This window comes from Lontra canadensis, unplaced genomic scaffold (assembly GCF_010015895.1).
Source record: "Lontra canadensis isolate GAN:19392208 unplaced genomic scaffold, GSC_riverotter_1.0 scaffold27, whole genome shotgun sequence".
Lineage (NCBI taxonomy): Eukaryota > Metazoa > Chordata > Mammalia > Carnivora > Mustelidae > Lontra > Lontra canadensis.
In genome coordinates, this window is record NW_022631021.1 from 16,133,844 (window position 1) to 16,154,212 (window position 20,369).

At 33.8% G+C, this 20,369-nt stretch overlaps 1 protein-coding gene across 3 annotated transcripts in view; it reads left to right on the forward strand.

Annotated features, from left to right (window-relative positions):
• COL21A1 (collagen type XXI alpha 1 chain) overlaps positions 1-20,369 on the forward strand; it is a 177,976-nt gene that overhangs the window by 115,881 nt on the left and 41,726 nt on the right. For all 3 annotated transcript variants that reach the window (XM_032864499.1, XM_032864501.1, XM_032864500.1), the window contains 4 exons: positions 1,682-1,735; positions 2,607-2,660; positions 3,894-3,947; positions 4,070-4,123. In XM_032864499.1, the coding sequence (XP_032720390.1) occupies positions 1,682-1,735; positions 2,607-2,660; positions 3,894-3,947; positions 4,070-4,123 (216 nt within the window). The remainder of the gene's footprint in view (positions 1-1,681; positions 1,736-2,606; positions 2,661-3,893; positions 3,948-4,069; positions 4,124-20,369) is intronic.

The window sequence follows — 20,369 nt, forward strand, 5'->3', positions numbered from 1 at the left end:
CATTCAGTAGGTTGCCTTTTTGTTTCATTGATAATTCCTTTGCTGTGCAGAACCTTTTTATTTTGATGTAGTCCCAAGAGTTTATTTTTGCTTTTTTGTCCTTTGCTTTAACAGACATATCCAGAAAAATGTTGTGATGACCAGTGTCAGAGATGCTATTGCCTGTGCTCTCTTCTAGAATTTTTCTGGTCTCAGGTTTCACATTTAGGTCTTTAATCCTTTGAGTTTATTTTTTGTGTATGGTGTTGGAAAGTGTTCCAGTTTCATTATTTTGCATGTTAATTGTTCGGTTTCCCCATTTATTGAAGAAACTCTCTTTTCCCCATTGTATATTCTTGCTTTCTTTGTTATAGATAAATTGACCATATAAGCATGGGTTTATTTCTTGGCTCTCTATTTTGTTTTATTGATCTATATGTTTATTTTTGTGCCAGTACCGTACAGTTTTGATGACTGTAGCTTTGTAATGTATTGTGAAATCTGGAAGTATAATACCTTCAGCTTTTTTCTTCTTTCTCAAGATTTCTTTGGATCTTTGGGGTCTTTTGTGGTTTCATACAAACTTTAGCATTATTTCTTCTAGTTCTGAAAAAGTGCTGATGGTATTTTGATTGGGATTACATTGAATTACAATTTTGATTACATTGAATTACAATTTTGATGGGGATTACATTGAATTACAATTTACATTGAATTACAATAGATTTTTTACTTCCTTGGTTAAGTTTATCCCTAGGTATTTCATTCTTTTTGGTACAACTATGAATGTGATTCTTTTCTTAATTCCCTATTATTTCATTATTAGTGCATAGAAATGCTACTGATTTCTGGGTATTAATTTTATATTCTACAACTCTGTTGAGTTCATGTACTACTAATAGTTTTTTTGCTGCATCTCCGAAATTTTGGATCATTGTTTTCATTTTCATTTGTCTTCATGTTTTTTGATTTAACCAAGGAAGTGAAAGACCTTTACTCTGAAAACTGTAAGACACTGATAAAAGAAATTGATAATGACACAATGGAAAGATATTTTATAGTCAAGGACTAGAAGAATTAATGTTAAAATGCCCACATTACCCAAAGCAATCTACAGGTTCAATACAATCCCTTAAAATACCAACAGCATTTGGGGCACCTGGGTATCTCAGTTGGTTAAGCAATTAACTCTTGATTTTGATCATGATCACTCAGATCATGATCTCAGGGTCCTGAGATGGAGCTCTGCATTAGGCTCCAGACTGAGCCTGGAGCCTGCTTAGGATTCTCTCTCTCTCTCTCTCTCCCCCTCTCTCTCTCTCATTCTACCCCTCTCCCTCCTGCTCATGCTTGCACTCCCCCAGCGCAGCAAAATAAATAAATAAATGATATATAAATAAATATATAAATATATTTATATACAAGTAATATATAAATATAAATATATATACACAAACAATATTTTTCACAGAACTGGAAAAACTTCGCCTAAGTCTCAAAAATACTTTCTTTTTCTAATCATAAAGGAAACCCTGATAAATGAGGATTGATCTTTCATAGAGATAAGATTTTAATGTAGATATGTGTTTAACTGTTTGAAGATATTTTTCCAGTAGATTTTGACAAAGGTAAAGCTAAAGAATTTATGTTATTTTTTAGGTTGAAATATATTTTCTTCCATTAATTTTAGTTTCATTTTCAGGGTGACCGTGGACTTCCTGGTTTTCCCGGGCTTCATGGAATGCCAGGATTAAAGGTTGAAAAAAAATCTAGTCTTTTAATATTCACTAATGTTGCACTTTATTTCAAATTAGAAGTCCTTTATGTTACAAATGTGTTATAAGTAAATGCTCAAATATAAAGTATATTAAAGTAAATGATTGGATTGCTACCATAGTTACATAAAGCTTTTTACAAATTTTCTTTAAAATTTCCAGTCACAAATTTTATGGTACTTAAACACTGATGAGTACGTTTTAATATATGGAAATTCTTTTAACTCTAAGCCCTGTACTTTAGGCCCTGTGATGGTTCCAACTATCCTTATTTTTCCTTGTTTTTCTTCATAAAGCCTCAAATGTAGGGCTTTTGTAAATAAAATTTAAATTATTTTATTCCTATTTTATGTTGGCAATTAAACTTTGTTTATAATTGGTGTTTTTTTCCTTTAAACTTAAAGGGACATTTTCATATTTCTCTAAAAGTCAATTATTTTAATTCCAGTTACTGGACATACAGTGTTATAATAGTTTCAGGTGTACAATACAGTGATTCAGCAATTCTATACCTCATTACTTGGTTTTCATCAAAACTTTACTCTTAATTCCCTTCACCTATTTCATGTATCCCCCACCTCCCCTCTTAGACTTTATTTTAAATGAATACCCTCAGTTAAAGTTGTCTTTTTTTTTTTTCATCAAGAACATTTTTTACTTGAAGCATACTTCAGAATACATGGTTTGAAAAGGTGTATATAAAACATGAGAAATAGAATAGACATGTTCTTCAGGTACACACAGAATTCCCTGGTTAAATCACATAAAGAGACATAACAAATATTGGAATTGAAATAAAGATTTTAAAAAATAAATAAAAATAAAATTCAGTGTTTGTATTTTCTCTTTTAGGGTGAAATGGGCCCCAAAGGAGATAAAGGATCAACTGGATTTTATGGCAAAAAGGGAAGTATGAGTTATAAAACAAAGTATCCGTATGGAACTTTGAATGTCACGGAAGTAGAAAACTCATGTTTCAGTCCCAGCTGACTCACCATTACAGCAATTAACTTTGTTTACCTTTCTCAGGAAACTTATTTAGAATAATGAAAATATAGAATAATACCTGGTATGTGGTATTTGATAAAAAAGCATCATGTTATTCATCATTCTGATTTTTTAAAGTATTTGTAGAGAGAGATTCCTTGGGAGGAAGTGGGAGCTGCTTGACATCATGTCCATGGAGAATCACTGTTCTGGGCCTTCCAATTTCTTCACATTGTAGGAAGATTATATTTTCTCTGCCTTTTAATTTTGCCAAGATGTGGTTTCTGTGTTTAGACACTTGTAATAATCCTGCATTCACCATTTTCTTTTAATGTCTTTGTGTCAGCTGGCCTGGTAAAATAATGTTTTGCCAGGAGTTGTAGAGCCAACACTAGCTGTTGTTTCATGAATTCTGTCACTACATAAAGAGGTTGACTTACTTTTTTTTTTTTTTTTAAGATTTTATTTATTTATGAGAGAGAGAGAGAGAGAGCGAGCACAGGCAGACAGAATGGCAGGCAGAGGCAGAGGGAGAAGCAGGCTCCCTGCAGAGCAAGGAGCCCGATGTGGGACTTGATCCCAGGACGCTGGGATCATGACCTGAGCCGAAGGCAGCTGCTTAACCAACTGAGCCACCCAGGCGTCCCGACTTACTTTTTAACAGAAGTTTGAATTGGAATTTAAAAATCCTTGTTGTACTTCCTCTAGGGATGGTATCTGGGGCATTCTCAATGGTCCAGCTATCATCACAGGCTAGCCTACAAAACTCTCTAGCAAAACTAGGCTGTCGAGAAACTCTTGTAAAAGAATTGTTTACCTTTATACCAAGAAAGTTGAGAAATCACCAAGATCCACATGTGTGTGCCCAAGCCAACTTCAAAGAATTTGTGCTGTGAGACCTAAAGTCTTAGGAATTTGCCTAAAATGGAAAAACATGTCAGCAGGGCCCATGGTGGTTCCATGTGTGCTAAATATGCCCTTGCCAAGGTCAAGCTTGCTTTCTTTATTGAGCAGAAAATCATTGTGGAAGTGTCGAAGGCACAGACACAGAGTCAGAAAGCTAAACAAACAAAAAATTAAGCTCTTTTTGGGTAATAAAAACAAAAATTTAAATTGCATGGATTGTTTTCTAAGTGTTTGTTTTTAATATAGGGTGCAAAAGGTGAAAAAGGGAATGCTGGTTTTCCTGGCCTTCCTGGACGTGCTGTGAGTTTGACAGAAAAAGCTTTTGAGTATTTTATACTAAATAAAAATTATCTTGTACTGTCTTCTTTTAGAAAGAAAAAGTAGTACAAAAATGTATTACAATATCTGTATTTATTTTTTAGGGTGAACCAGGAAGACATGGAAAGGATGGATTAATGGGTAGTCCTGGTTATAAGGTATTTACATAAAAAACTTAAAAGATGTCTGTAACTTGTGAGTGAACATTAGAAAAATGTACTGATATATGACTTTTTTTTTTTTACACTATGACAATGGTGTAAAATGATGAGCTGAAAGTTGTTTTACTGTAATTTAAAAATGGTAGTGAAGTTCTTTTGAGTCTATAGAGAATTCTTAGATGTTAGAAATAAAATCCCTGGATATCAGAAGGTTGAACTTCCTTGATAAGTCATTCAAATGGATTTGTTTGGTGGGTTAGAAGCAGAGGTACTGTGCTCTTATCTCCCAATAAGGGAGGTACTTGGGTGGGAGGTAGGGGGACTTCATCCTCAACTTCAACAACTTCTTTATCAGTTGTGTGGTGGTATTAGTATGAGAGAATTAGAGCAAGAGGAACTGCAAGGTGCCTGTCATTCACCAGCCCTAAAAAACTCAAAGGCACATGCCCTTATGATGATGGGTTTGCACCATGATATTCTTACCTAGAAAAACTTTTTTCATTAATTTTCAAGTAGAAATGGACTTTCTCTGCTGTAGCTTGTTAAATAAATGGGTATCAATCCTATGTATATATTGTCAGTCTATCTGGAATGTGCCAGCAGCCCACGTAATTGTTCTGCTGTAAGTTTTTTGAATACCTAAGGAGAGGATTTGTGTAATCCATCAACCAGTGAGGTCACTTGGTCAAACATTTGATTTAGAGATGTCATCATGTCCTAGGGATCACATTGAATGTATAGGTCATTTGTGGTACTGTGGATATTTTAACAATAAAAAATGTTCCAATCCATAAACCTAGGGGTTAGGGGTGGCTTTTCATTTATCTGAGTCTTCATTAATTTCTTTCATCAGTGTTTATTAGTTTTTAGTGTATAAGTCTTTCTCTTCCTTGGTTTAGTTTATTTCAAAGTATTTTATTATTTTGATGCTGTTATAAATATGTTTGCTTTCTTAATTTCTGTTTTGTATAGTTTGCTGTTAGAGTATAAAAATGCAACTGATTTTCATATGTTGATTTTGTATCCTGCAACTTTGCTGAATTTATTATTTTTGACAGTTTTTTGATGGAGTCCTTAGGTTTTTCCATATGTGAGATCATGTCATCTACAGAGACAATTTTACTTCTTTTACAATTTGGATGTTATTTATTTCTTTTTCTTGCCTAATTTATCTGGCTAGTACTTCTAGTACTTTGTTGAAAAGAAGTGGCAAGACAGGGCATCTTTGTCTTGTTCTTGATCTGAAAGGAAAAGTTTTCAGTTTTCATCGTTAAATATGTTCACTTTGGGTTTTTCATACATACATATATATATATATGTATATATATATATATATATATAAATATATGGTCTTTATTGTGTTGTGTTTAGTCCCTTCTATACCTAGTTTTTGCGAGTTTTAATCATGAAATGGCACTGAGTTTTGTTAAATTTTTTTTCTACATTTCTTGAGATGGTCATATGATTTTTATCTTTTTTTTTCTGTTAATCTGGTATATCACATTGATTTGCATATACTGCCATCTTTGCATCCAAGGGATAAACCCCATTTGATTGTGGTGGATGATCTTTTCAATGTACTGTTAAATTCAGTTTGATACTATTTGTTCAGGACTTTTACATGTATGTTCATCAAGGATGTTGGCCTGTAGTTTTCTTTCCTTGTAGTGTTTTATTTGGCTCTAGTATCAGGCTAATATTAGCCTCATAAAATGATTTGGTGACTGTTCCCTCTTTTATTTTTTGGCAGATTTTAAGGATCCATATTAATTCTTTAAACGATTAGTGGAATTTACCTGTGAAGTCTGCCTGTCCTGGGACTTTCTTTATTCTAGGACATTTTTGATTACTGATTCAGTCTCTTTACTTGTTACTGATCTTTTTAGGCTTTCTCTTTCATCTTAATTCGGTCTTGTTAGGTTTTATGTTTCTAGGAATTTATCAATTTCTTCTAGTTTGTCCAATTTGTTGGCATGTAATTATTCATAATGGTCCCTTGTGTTTTATTTTATTTTAGTGGCATCAATTGTAATGTCTCTTCTTTTGTTTCTGATTTTATTTGAGTCTTACATTTTTTTTCCTTAGTTGAGCTAAGGATTTGTCCATATTTTAGATCTTTAAAAAAAAATCCAAAATTTTTTAGATCAACTCTGGCTTTAATTATTTTTTCTTTTGTTTCTATATTCTGTATGTCATTTATTCTTGTTCTAATCTTAATTATATCCTTCCTCCAACTCACTTTGGGCTTAGTTTTTCTTTTTCTAATTTTTGCCCCCCTTTTTATTGGAAAAAAAAAAAAGATTTTTTAAAAATTTTTTTGAGAGAGAGAGAAAGAGTGAGCGAGAGCGCGCGCACACGGGTGGGGGGAGAGGCAGAGGGAGAAGGAGAAGTAGACTCACCACTGAGCAAGGAGCCCTACTCAGAGGTTGATCCCAGGATCCTGGGATCACAACCTGAGCCCAATGCAGGTGCTTAACTGACTGAGCCACCCAGGCACTTCTAGTTTATTTCCCTTTTTGATATTAATCTGGATAGCATGTTTGCATGGACATACCTATAAGCGTAAACCTTACTTTACTTTTTAACAGCTTTATTCATAAATAAGCCATACATTATACAGTTTACCTATTTATTGTATATACAATTCAGTGGTTTTGAGTATATTTACATAGTTATTCAATAATCACTGATCAGATGTATGTTTGAAAATACTTTCTTGCCATCTTTGGGTTGCTTTTTCACTTACTGTACCTTTGACAAGAAAAATTTTTAATCTAGATGAAGTCCAACTTCTTAAATTCTTTTGTGGTTCATGCCTTTTGTGTCATATTTAAGAATATTTACCTAACTTAAGGTTATAAGATTTTCTCTTGTCTTTTCTTCTAAAAGAAAAAAAAAGCCAATTTTTCTAAATACTTACATTTAGAACACTATATTTTCTAAAATTTTATCATCTTAGCCTATCAATTTAGGCCTGTAATCCATTTTTGATTATTTTAATTTCTATGTATGGCATGAGGAAAAAGTCAAGATTGATTTTTTTTTTCCATTAGTACACCCAATTCTTCCAGCATCATTTATTAAGAAGACTATCATTTCCCACCAAATTATATGAGCATTTTTGCCAAATAAGATTTCACCGATACATGTGAAACTATTTTTGGACTCTTGATTCTGTCCCAGTAATCTATACCTCCGTTCTTTTGTAAACAATGCACTGTCTTGATTATCATAGCTGTAAAGTCTTGAAATCTGACAGCGTGTCTAAATTTGTTTTTCATTTTAAAATTGTAATGGATATACTAAGTGTAGCAAATTCCATATAAGCATAAATGTCAGCTTGAAAAATTTTACAGAAAAGCCTTCCGAATTATATTAAGTATACTTTTTAGTTGGTAATAATTTTAGATTTATAGGAAAGTTGCAGATACAGTATACAGAGTTCCCTTACACACTTTACCCAGTTTCTCCTGATGTTAACATATTACTATGGCACATTTGTCGAAACTAAGAAATCAGTAGCAATACATTGTTGTAAACTGAACTCCATACTGTATTTGGATTTTATTAGTTTATCAGGACTGTCCTTTTTCTGTTCTATGACCTAATTGAGGATACCACATAGCATTATTTTTTTATGCCTCCTTAGTCTCTTGTAATCTATGATAATATCATTCTTTTCTTGTTTTTCATGACTTTCACAGTTTTAAAGAGCTTTGGTTAGGTATTTTGTAGAATGTCACTCGGTATGGGTTTTTCTGATGTTTTCCTCATGATTAGGTTGGAATTACAGGTTTGGGGTTTTTTTTTGCTTTTGTTTTTTGTTTGTTTGTTTGGTGGGGAGCGAATGGATAACACAAAGGTGGAGTGCCCATCTCATCATATCAGATTATTTACTATCCATATGACTAATCACTGATTATATTAAATTTTATGATTTGGTTATGGTAATATTTGTCATGTTTCTTCACTGTGAAGTTACTGCTTTTTTCTTTGCACATTTTTTTTTTGGAATTGAGTTACCAAGTTCAGCTCCTATTCAAGATGGGGCAGAAGGGCTGAGATTAAGCTTAAACTTTTAGACAGGAGAGTATATACATATCTTTACATTTATTTGAGGAGAGTTATGGTTGTAACAATGAATCTTCCAATCCATGAATATGGTATAATGTTCCACTAATAGTTTTTCTTTATCTCAGCAATGTTTTGTAGTTTTCAGTGTACAGATCTTTTATGTCTTTTGCAAAATTCATACCCAAATATTGTTTTTAAAAATACTCTTGTGAAGAGATTTTTAAAGATTTATTTATTTTTTGTTACTAACCTGTGAAAATAGAACTAGTTTGGTTTGGGGCACCTGGGTGGCTCAGTGGGTTAAGCTTCTGTCCTTGGCTCAGGTCATGATCTCAGGGTCCTGGGATTGAGGTCCACATCTGGCTCTCTGCTCAGCGGGAAGGCTGCTTCCCCCTCTCTCTCTGCTGCCTCTCTGCCACTTGTGATCTCTCTGTTTCTGTAAAATAAATTTTAAAAAAACTAAAAAAAAAAAAAAACTAGTTTGGTTTATCATATATCCTGCAATATTGCTAGACTCACTTACTGATTCCTGCAACTTTCTTTGTAAATTCCCTAGATTTTTCTACATAGATCATCATATTATTTGGCGATAAAGTCTGTTTTCTTCTTCTATACAAATCGATATGACTTAAATTTATTGTAATTATTTTATTGCACTGTACAGGCCCTCAAATAGAAGTAGTGACATTTCTTGCCTTGTTTCTAACCATAGGTAGTCTTTTACCAGTAACTGTTAGTTGAAACTCCTTCATTAGGTTGAGGAAATTCCTTTTTATTTGTAGTCTCTTGAGAGTTTTTCTCTTTAATTATGATTAGGTGTTGAATTTATAAAAAAATTTCAGCATTTTTTGATTTATATTGTTTTCCTCTTTTATTTAATTAATATGTTGTATAACATTGACTTTTTGTACACTAATCATGATTACACTAATCATGCTTAATTCAGATAAATGCCAATTAGCCATTTATATTATTCTTTTTATATACTGCTAGATTCAATTTGGAAATATTTTATTAAGGACTTTTGTGTCTGTGTTCACAAGAGATAATGGTCAGTAGTTCTCTTGTGATTCTTTGTGTATGTGTGTGGCTTTTGTATCAAGGTAATACTAGCTTTTCTTTTCTGAAAGAGTTTGTGTAGACTTGGTATCATTTTTTCCTTGTTTGGTAGAATTTACCAGTGAAACCATCTGGACTTGAGTTTTGTAAGTATAAGGAAAATTCTAATTACTATTTAAATTCTTTTACTAAATTTTGGGCTCTTTAGTGTTTCTCTTTCTTCTTGAGTACATTTTGGTAATTTGTGCATTTGCAGGGATTTATTCATTTCATTTTCAGTTTGTTGGCATATTTTATTTATAACATTGCATTTTTCTTGTCCTTTTAAAATTATTTATTAATTTATTTTATTGTTTTAAATTTTAATTTCCAATGTAGTTAACATACAGTGTTATATTAATTTTAGGTATTCAGTATAGTGATTCAACAATTCTATCCATTACTCAGTGCTCACTGTGAATAGTGTACATATGAATAATGTACTCTTTAATCCTCTTTACTTAGCTCACCCATTCCCCCCATGCACCTCTCCTCTGGTAACCATCAGTTTGTTCTCTATTGTTAAGAGTCTGTTTCTTGGTTTGTTTCTCTCTATTCTTTTTTTGTTTTTGTTTCTTAAATTCCAGATATGAATGAAATCATAGGGTATTTGTCCGTTTCTGACAATTTCACTTAGCATTATACTCTCTGGCTCCATCCATGTTGTTACAAATGGCAAAATTTCATTTTTTGGCTGAATAATAATCAATTGTATATATATGCCACATCTTTATCCATTCATCTATTGATGGGCACTTGGGCTGCTTTCATAATTTATCTATTGTAAATAGTGTTGCAATAAACAGAGGGGTGCATGTATCCCTTTGAATTAGTATTTTTGTATTCTTGGGGTAAATACCTAGTAGTGCAATTATGGGTCATACGGTAGTTCCATTTCTAACTTACTGAGGAGCCTCCATACTGTTTTCCACAGTGGCTGTCCCAGTTTGCAATCCCACCAAAAGTACATAAGTATTCCTTTTTATGCACATCCTCTCCAACATTTGCTTCTTGTGTTTTATATTTTAGCCACTTTGACAAGTGTGAGGAGATATCTAATTGTAGTTTTGATTTGCATTCCCTGATGATAAATGATGATGAGCATCTTTTCATGGGTATGTTGGCTATCTGTATGTCTTCTTTGGAAAATTTCTGTTCATGTCTTCTGCCCATGTTTAAAGTTGGATTATTTGTTCTTTGGTTGTTGAGTTGTATAAATTCTTTATTTTGGATACTAACCCTTTATCAGAGATGTCATTTGCAAATACATTCTCCCATTCAGAAGGTTTTCTTAGTTTTGTTGATTGTTTCCTTTGCTGTGCAGAAGCTTTTTACTCTGATGTGGTCCCAATCATTTATTTTTGCTTTTGTTTCCCTTGCTTCAGGAAACATATCTAGGAAAAAGTTGTCATGGCTAATGTGGGAGAAATTACTGCCTGTGCTCTCTTCTAGGATTTTTATAGTTTCAGGTCTCACAGTTAACTCCTTAATCCATTTTGAATTTATCTTTGTGTTTGGTGTATGCCAGCAGTCCAGTTTTCTTCTTTTGCATGTCCAGTTTTCCCAACACCATTTGTTGAAAAGATTGTCATTTTCCCATTGGCTATTCTTTACTGCTTTGTCAAAGATTAATTGACCATATACATGTGGGTTTATTTCTGGGCTTTCTGTTCTTTCTTCTTTTTTTTTTTTTTAAGATTGTATTTATTTATTTGACAGACAGAGGTCACAAGTAGGCAGAGAGGCAGGCAGAGAGAGAAGAAGGGAAGCAGGCTCCCTGCCAAGCAGAGAGCCCGGTGCGGGGCTCGATCGGAGGACCCTGAGACAACGACCTGAGCTGAAGGCAGAGGCTTTAACCCACTGAGCCACCCAGGTGCCCCTGGGCTTTCTGTTCTATTACATTGATCTCTTGCCTATTTTTATGCTGTATTCTTGTCTTTTTAATGTACAATTTTAATGTTTTTCATTTTTGATTTTATATATTACATAATAATCATTTCTTATTGGTGGTTACAATTGAATTCATGCACCATGGGGTTTTTCCTTCTCTTCTCCATTATCATCTGGGCCTGATATTCTTTGTGTTGAAAAGCTTCTTGATAATTTTTATTTCTTACATGGAAATTGGTTGGCTGAAGCAGTCTGTCTCTCATGGGGTCAGTAATAGTATACTTTGTTTTCTTAGGAAATCAGTCATTCCATCTAGATCTTTCAAATGACTTGTACAGAATTGTGCAAATTCCTTTCATTTTTTTAAAGACTTTATTTATTTATTTAATAGAGAGTGGGAGAGTGAGAGAAAGCACAAGCAGGGGGGAGCTGCCGAGGGAGAGGGAGAAGCAGACTCCCCACTGAGCAGGACCCTGGGATCATGCATGACCTGATTGGATGGCAGAGCTGAGCCACTCAGGGGCCCGTCCTTTTATGATTTTTAAAAAGTTTTCTTGGTTTCAGTGATTATTCTCCCTTTGTTATTTCTTAGACTATTTATGCTTTTGCTTTCTACTTTCTTTTTTTTTCTTGATTATAAATGAGGTTTTGGCTTCTCTATTATGTTCTTTTTTTTTTCCCCAAAGATCCAATATTGTAAGTTAATTATTAACTTTATTTTTTTTTCCATTTCTGGGTTTTGTTTTGTTTTTATTTTTGTCTGTACTATTTCCTTCCTTTTTTCTCACATTTTTCTAGATTTTACAATTGGGAAGTGAATTCATTTATTTTCATTGCATTACTATTTTTTGCTTTTAGTATTTAAATTATATATATTTTTAAATTATTGCTTCAATTGTGTCACCTTGATTTTAATGTGCAATGTTTTTAAACTATTACTTTTTAGAAATTCTGTAATTTTTTATTATATTTTTCTTTTTCCTAGAAATTGTTTGAAAGTTTAAAAAAACTTAGGTTGAAATTCCTTTTATTTTGATTCTGTTGTCAATTTCTGGCTTTATTATACTGTATCAGAAAATATTATTTGTATAATTTATTATTTATTTATTTTTAATTTTAATTTTAATTAACATATAATGTATTATTTGCCCCAAGGGTACAGGTCTGTGAATCATCAGAGTTACACATTTCACAACACTCCCCATAGCACATATCTTCTCCTATGTCCATATACCCAGCCACCCGGCAACTCTCCATTTGTTTCCTGAAATTAAGAGTCTCTTATGGTTTGTCTCCAACCTGATCCCATCTTGTTTCATTTCTTAATGGGATTTGTTGAAATTTTTTCTTATACTTATTATATGTTCAACTGTCAGAAATGTTTCCTGTCATGTAAGAAGGTAAATTTCTATTTTGAGAATGTGAAACTCAATATACTTTTGCAAATTTTTCTTACTGAATATCTTCTTTAAATATTCTATATACTTAATTTTTGTTTTGTTTTACCTATCTTGTGAACTCTAGTCATTTTCATCTATGCTTCTTCTATCCTCTGTTTCATGAATGTGGTTTTAATTTGTTGCGTGGATATTCATAACTGTTACATCTTCATTTTGAATTGTGGCTTTTGACATTATCAACTATCCCTTTTTTGTTTCCCTAATAATTTTTAGCTGGAAGTTTGCTTTGCCTTATTTAGAAGAATTGCATTTCTTCATTTTGATTATTCTTATTTGCTGGCTAAACCTTTGCACATTCTTCTGTTGTTTGCTTTTTCAATAATTTTTAGTTGTTTCTTTTATCTGAGGCATAGAGTTGGTCTTTCCTTTTAAAAGCAATCTGAATTTTTTTCCTTTTAAGAGATTGAGTCTGTTTTTATTCACTAGTAGGTTTGGTCTTACATTTATCATAATGCTTATGTTATAATTTTGTTATATTACTATGTGCATTATGTTCTATTTACTATGCTTTTTTTTTTTTCATTGTGGTCAGTTTTTAATTTCTTTCTGCTTTTATTTTCTTTAGGACTTAGGAAAGTTTATGTTTTTCCAGTGCTCTTTTTCCTTCCAGTTTTATTGAGATAATTGACATACAGCACTGTATAAATTTAAGTTGTACATTATAATGATTTGACCTACTTTTATTGTGAAATGATTACCACAAAAAACTCTAGTTAACATCCATCATCTCATATAGGTCCAAAAATTTTTTTCTTGTTATGAGAACTCAGGATCTCTAGTCTCTCAGCAACTTTCAAGTACACAATACAGCGTTAACTACTAAGGTCTTTATACAAATACCTCTAGTAGTCTATACAAGTACAGTTTAGAATTTCTTTAGCAACCCTTTGCCTCCCTTAGACATATGCTTTGCATTGCCAACTTCAAACAATACTTTATCATTTCTGTGTCAGTTAATGAATTTCCCTTTCCTTCCTCCTTTTCTTCTTGTTTGTTTAATGCTATTACTTCTACTTTGTCAGATTATGTAATATTTATAAACTATTTTCTACTCTTTCTCCACCTTTGTTTCAAATATGCAGTTAAGTATGGTGTTTCTCATCAGTCCCTTTACCAATAATTCCTAGCCATCATTTTGGTTTATTAAACTTCTTCTATTGTTTTGCTTAGGAATTGCTTAGGAAGTGCTTGTGAATACAGTATTCTCTGAATTCTTGTGTTTTAGCATGTTTTCTTTGTTCTTGCTACTTGAATGACAATTTGGCTGTCACTGTCTTGTTGCTGTCATTATAGCATTAAGACTTCTTGTCTTGTCACTGTTTTTCTTTGAATTTCTTTGAGATGTTGCTGTAAGCCTCTCTTATGTGCTGCTGATGTTAACCTGATTGTCTTTCCTTTGTAAGTGGCTTTGTCTTTTTGTATGGAAGCCTGGAGAGTTAAAACAGAACAAAACAAAAACCTTTCTGTGGGAAGTCTAAGAGCACAACTTATGTCTCAGATTTAAGAATTCCACTTATCCCAGAATCCTTTGAATAAGTAGATTCAAGGCTTCTTGTAATTCTGGAGTATTATCTTGGATTATAGTTTTTTAAATATATATATATTTTAAAATTTTTTATTGATTTATTTTAGAGAGAGAAAAAACATGAGTGGAAGGGGCAGAAGGAGAGGGAGAGAGAATTTCCATGCTGAGCACGATGCCTGATGCTGGACTCGATCTCATAACCCTGAGATCACTGAGCCGAAACCAAGAGCTAGCTGCTTAACTGACTGAGCCATTCAGGTGCCCCTTGGAATATAGTTATAAATAGGAGCACTGGGTGTGGTGCATAAACAATGAATGTTGGAACACTGAGAAAAAATAAAATTAAATAAAAAATAAAAAAAATAAATAAAAAAGTTCTGTCACATTGTTTTAATTTATATCTGAGGACTCTAATTTTAGATCCATTGCAACTTCTTTGACTATCTTCTACCACTTTTCTGATCCTTTTTTCTTTTTAAAAATGTCATTTTTATTGGCTATGTTTAGGTTTTTCCTCAGTGGCTTTGAAAATTTAAAGTTAAATATTTTCTCCCTTAGTTTCTAGTGATTTAATTGTAATATCTGAGATTATTTTATATTTTCAATTTATTTCCTGAATTCCTGAATTATTTTTTAATCTTCCTTATTTACATCTAAAAGTGCTTGTATAATATTAATCCAGGTTATGACATTTTGTTGCAGTTTTTCCTTTTTTTTCCTGTTTCATGTTTGTTTTTGTGTAAGGGAAATTTACTGAAATGTTTGGATTCTCATTTTATGTTTTTCATTTAGTAGTTTTGTTTGGATATTGTCTGCAAATTTTCTCAATTTGAAATGTTTTATATGTATTTAGACCTCTACCATTAGAAGTATAAAAGTTGGAGTGGCTTACTAGGCTTCTAATTTCTTGAGCATCTCCTTTTTATGTATAGTGAAGTTTGTTGTTTATTTAATGGAATTATTTGTTGGGATGGGTTAAGTGTAAGGACCTATTTGGAAACTGTCCCTGCTCCCCTTCCCCCAGGGGATTTACTTGGAGACAAGTCCCAGAAACCAGCTTCAGGTAACAAAGCCCAGATACAAAGGTGGGTGAGGCCAGGTGGAGACAACCGATCAGTGGGGGGATGCATACTGTCTCCCTGGTTACCAGGGAGTATGGGCCCCGCCCTTTGGGAGCCTTTTGGGTGCCAATCCCAATCAAGGTGTAATAAACTGGATCAAATGTCTACTAGGGTAAATTGTAACTCAGTTGGTCACCTAGCATCACTGTGGAGTTTCCTGTGTGTGTTACAATCTCATTGGCCACCTGTGCGTGGCCAGGCCCGGCCGCATGGCCTTTGCCCTTAAAAGCTAGTCTGAGAAACAGAGAAGGGTCGCCCTCTCTTGTAAGAGGTGTGTCCCCGAATGTTTGGTTAGATTCTTGATGCTTGGTGCGAAATAACGCTTTGCTTAACCTTCGCTTTGTATCAGTCTCGCTCCTTTAATCACGGACCCATTATTGGGGCATAACATTAAGTATGTCTTCTGTTCAGAGGTGGAGAAATGAGAAGTACAGTGTGTGCATGTAAGATTTCTGTGGCACATTTAAGAGTAGATGTCCAGCAAGTAGTTAAATCCTGATAAGGAGCTCTGTCTCATTTAGAGAGGGGAAGGAATGGGAGAGTGAACAAAACTGGAAAGGATTATCTTGAGTTGTAGGAGGGATACCTATTTCACTGTTGAAAGCAAAAGTAGGGTGGCACCTGGGTGTCTTAGTCCCTTAAGCTTCTACCTTGGGCTAAGATCAGGATCCCAGGGTCCTGCATGGTGCAGAACCTGCTTCTCCCTCTGCCTGCCGCTCCCCTTGCTTGTGCTTTCATGCACATGTCCTCTCTTTCTCTGCCAAATGAATAAAATCTTCGAAGACAGAGAAAGGTTAAAAAAAAAAAGTGCGTGGGTGAAAATTCAGGTTAGTGTGTTGGTTTGGTGACAAGATGGTTGACTTCTGTTTTCTCTTATGAAGTGAAGTTGTCACCAGTTGAGAGACAGGAAAGAGACAGGGAAGAGGTAGTTTTTGTTGATTGGAGAACCTCTTATTTAGCTGTGTGGAAAGTGTGGCCCAGGGGAGATTAAGGAAATAGAGAAGATGCGTTGATGTTGCACTGAAGCTGAAAGTTACAGTCTGTGTGACTGTAGTACTGTATTCCCCCTCCTGTGGCTATACTTCAAAGCCTAAGTGTGTGTCCGAGGAAGCTTTCAGTTTGATTTACTGAATATTGAGGTTTGCCTAGGCAAGTGCGGCAGATAACAGTGAGGTAAAGGGATAAGAATTCCAGTTAGCAGTTAAAATACTGTAAAATGGTGTTTAAACTGGGTATGAGAAGTGAACACAGGACAGGACACATGATAGCAAGAGACATAATTTATTGGATACTTACTACAGGCCTGGCTCTTTTACCAGCACTTTATATGCGTTCTCACATTAAATCTCTTAAAGCACTGAACTATAAGTAAAAAAAAAAAAAAGATTATCCTTTTACAGATGAAGAAACTAAGGAATGGAGAAAATTAATAACTTGTCTAAGATCACATAGACATAATTTAATAACCAATGAAAATTTCTTTCACCAAATTGTTGAAAAATCAGGTTACACCCGAATGATCTTTCTCAATTATAGAAAATGATGATGAAACTATTGACTCTACTGATTTTATGACATTTTAAAATATTAAAATATTAACTGTATTTTTTACTCATTTTTTCTAAATAACAATGCTAAACTATAGCAGTAGAAATATAAAAATACTGTATTATTTGAAAGAATGCAGCCTAAAATAAATCATAAGACAAAAGATTGTTAAGACCCCAACTTTTTGGTAGCAGTGGATAGCTAATTTTATGAATCTTCCCTTCTGTGCCTAGAGATGTGCAAGGCACTTTCATGTAGCCTCTTAATTTATTTTGTTAAAAAAAAGCCATGACATTGGGAGTATTAATGTCACTTAAACAGGAAGGTCAGATTAAGACAGATGAATTAATTTATCCAGAAGTGCATTCAGTTACTTGGCAGAGCTAGAATTCGAGGCCTAGTCTGTGTGATCCCCCTCTGATGATTCCTCCCAAACTTCTTGTCTGTTTATTTGGTAAGCAAACTTCCCTACATCTTAGATCTTCAGTATATCCTTTGGCATGCTAGAGGTTTGTTTACAAACTAAGAATAAACCATGTAGTAAGATCAAAGTCAATATAAAGTATTTAGCAATAAAATAAAGAACCTCCTCAAAATTAAATTAAGAATAAATAAATTAATTAATATAAATTAAAACATAAATTAATTATGTTTTAATGGTCACCCACCTGACTTTGAGGGTTGCTATGGCCACAAACTAAATTACTCTCCGTTCTTTAGTTTCTTGCGGGTAAGTACCAGAGACCATAGCATGAAAGGAAATACACATGCAATGCAAGTTTTACATGTCTGTTTTTGGTTAAATTTCCTTCTTGAAAACAGCTGCTTTTTGTGGAGTAAATCATCTTTGACATTAGCTGTAGAAACTGGATTTAGAAATAATGTTTAGCATACCATTTTTTTCAATTCTTTTATATCAAAAAAGAAATTAATAATAGGATAGCAAAATGATAAATTAGAGCCAGGGGCATGCTGTGTGCCTTTATCTAGCAGCCAAACAAATAAATATGCACCAGGTTCTCCAGACCATGAAAGCAATCAAATAATCAGATTAGGTTCTGATCATAATACTGAATTTCACAGGTTGTGTATTGCATTTAATTATTTTATGGAAAATGACCCAAAAGAAACCATTCTTCATTTCCCTGTGAAACATTATTCAGACTATCAAGAGGACACTTCAAGGTAGAGATGATTTACCATCATCTTTTCATAACCAGTGTGCATAATTTTACAACAGCAAATGCTGTCGCCTTATCTGTCAGTGTTTTTCCCCATTTCCTTTATCCCCTTGAATTTAAACATTTAAGAATAAACAACTCATTCCTCCTTCCTTGGTATATTTTAGTGTTTATGAAGAAGGGGACATATAACCTTATATATAGTTTTACATTCTGCTCAGCATTACTGTAAATGTTCTAGGTAATGAAAAAAAACAAAACAAAAAATATTTCTTGCCTTTAAAGAATGTGCGTGTCAGGAAAACAGCACCTATATAAACAACATACCTGTTGAATAACTTGGCCATCCTAAAACTCGGTGCCAAGTGTGAAGCTAAATATACAGTGTCATTGTAGAGAGGTGTTGGTAAGAGCAGAAAGGATGTATAAGCATATGGAGATCTGGGCTAGAGCAGTGGTCCCAAAAGCTACTGTATTAGCACTTTTCAGGAACCAATTGGAAATGCTAATTCCTAGCATCTGCCCCATACCTCAGAAACTCTGGAGTGGAGTCCACAATTTGCAGTCTAACAAATTCTCCCAAAGATTCTGATGCAGCTAGTATAAGAACCACTGCTGTAGTTGATAAAGACTAGATGATATTTTATTCATATAATTAAGTATCATCATGTCCATGAAGTAGGAATAAAAATAAATCCTCAAATAATTTGGGGACTTTGTTATTGATAATCCTTGATGATGATTAGTTACGTTTTAAAAAACATCCTGCTAATTAGAAAAAAATAAGATTGGGTCATCAGAAAAATAAATGGAGAAATTTTTACCAGGCAGAGTAGTTAGGTAATCCCAGATTTATTGGGATAAATAAATACTATTTATTTACAGTAAATAGCATTTACATTACTATTTGACAATTGCCCTCCTCTCTTTATATATAGAAGAGCTAAACTGCAGATTTGTTTGCAAGTCACATATTACAGTACCCGGAGGTATGGGAATGTCAGTGGCCTGAGGACTTATAGATATGCCATGGTCTTCAGATTGTCAGAATCAGCTGGACAGCTGTTAAGGCCAAATGCTGGGCTTCCCCATCCGGTGTGTCTGATTCATTAGGTCTGCAGGAGGGCCTGAAATTTTGCCCTTTGAAGTTCCCACATGAACTGAAGCTGAGCTGGCTGATGTGGGGGCTGTCCATGAGCACCAATGGCTTGGGTGAATCCTCCTGACTATTAATATGAATGTTAAGTTTAGGTATAGTCACTGCAGTATTTCCCTGTTGTGTTAGGTCCTGACACATCCCTTTAATTTTTCAGACTTTTTGACCTAGAGCTTTTAGACTTAGTGAATCCTACATATATCTTTGTTTCTCTTTGGTGTTTTCGTAAGCTTTTCTGTAGAACTGTTGGGCCAGCAGCACCTCCCAATTTGGTTAACTTACAGGAAAACATTGTGCTTTGCTCCCTCTATTGTCCGCTGTCAACTTGTCAGCAAGTGTTTGTAAATAAAATTGGACCAGATGAACTATTTGGCTTGAGTTGGTATTTCACTGTCCTTATGAAATGCAAGAATTCATGAAAGTGGGAGAATCTGTGTTTCCATAATGTGATATGGTTGAATTTTTTTTTTCCAAGTGTTGATTATGTTAGCCAGGTTTTATTGGTTCTTCCTTCTGTGATTCCTTTTCTACAATTTTGGGAAATTCATTGGAATATGAAACTGTGGAAAACCACGTTGGCATGTGCATCAGTACGTGTATTCTGAGACTCTTTCACCCTTAGACCGATTTCAACCCAGGCATTTGAAGTATTTACAAGAAAAATGTTTTTTGCTTTGCTTTCTTGCTCTCACATAGAATGAAGTGTTTTCTCTGGTATGAAACAAAGTGTGGCATCATTGCAGAGAACATGGTTAGGATGTAACACTTTGCTGAATAGAAAACAAAATCATGGCTCCTGATGACTAGAAGCCTTCAAAAAGCCTAGAGGGTGTGTCTGTGTGTGTATTTTAAGAGGCTTCTTCCCACCCCTGCCCTTTATGACACTGTCTCTGGTAGTTTAAAGCTGTACTGACCTGTGAATATTACACAGTTTAGGAATAAATTCCGCTAACATTTATTGTAAAGTAGTATCAGATACTCTTATATACACTGGAAATTTGGGAAAAGTTTTGAGGATGCAAAAGGGTGGATACAAAATAAGATGCTTAAATCATTTAAGCATAGGATTTTAAAGGCATATAACTAAAAACTATGCTAGTTATTATAGTCACCTAAAAATAAACATTTTAGGTGTTAATTTTAACTAGGTGGATACTAAGTTAAAGTTTCAAATAATTTCAAGTAATAAC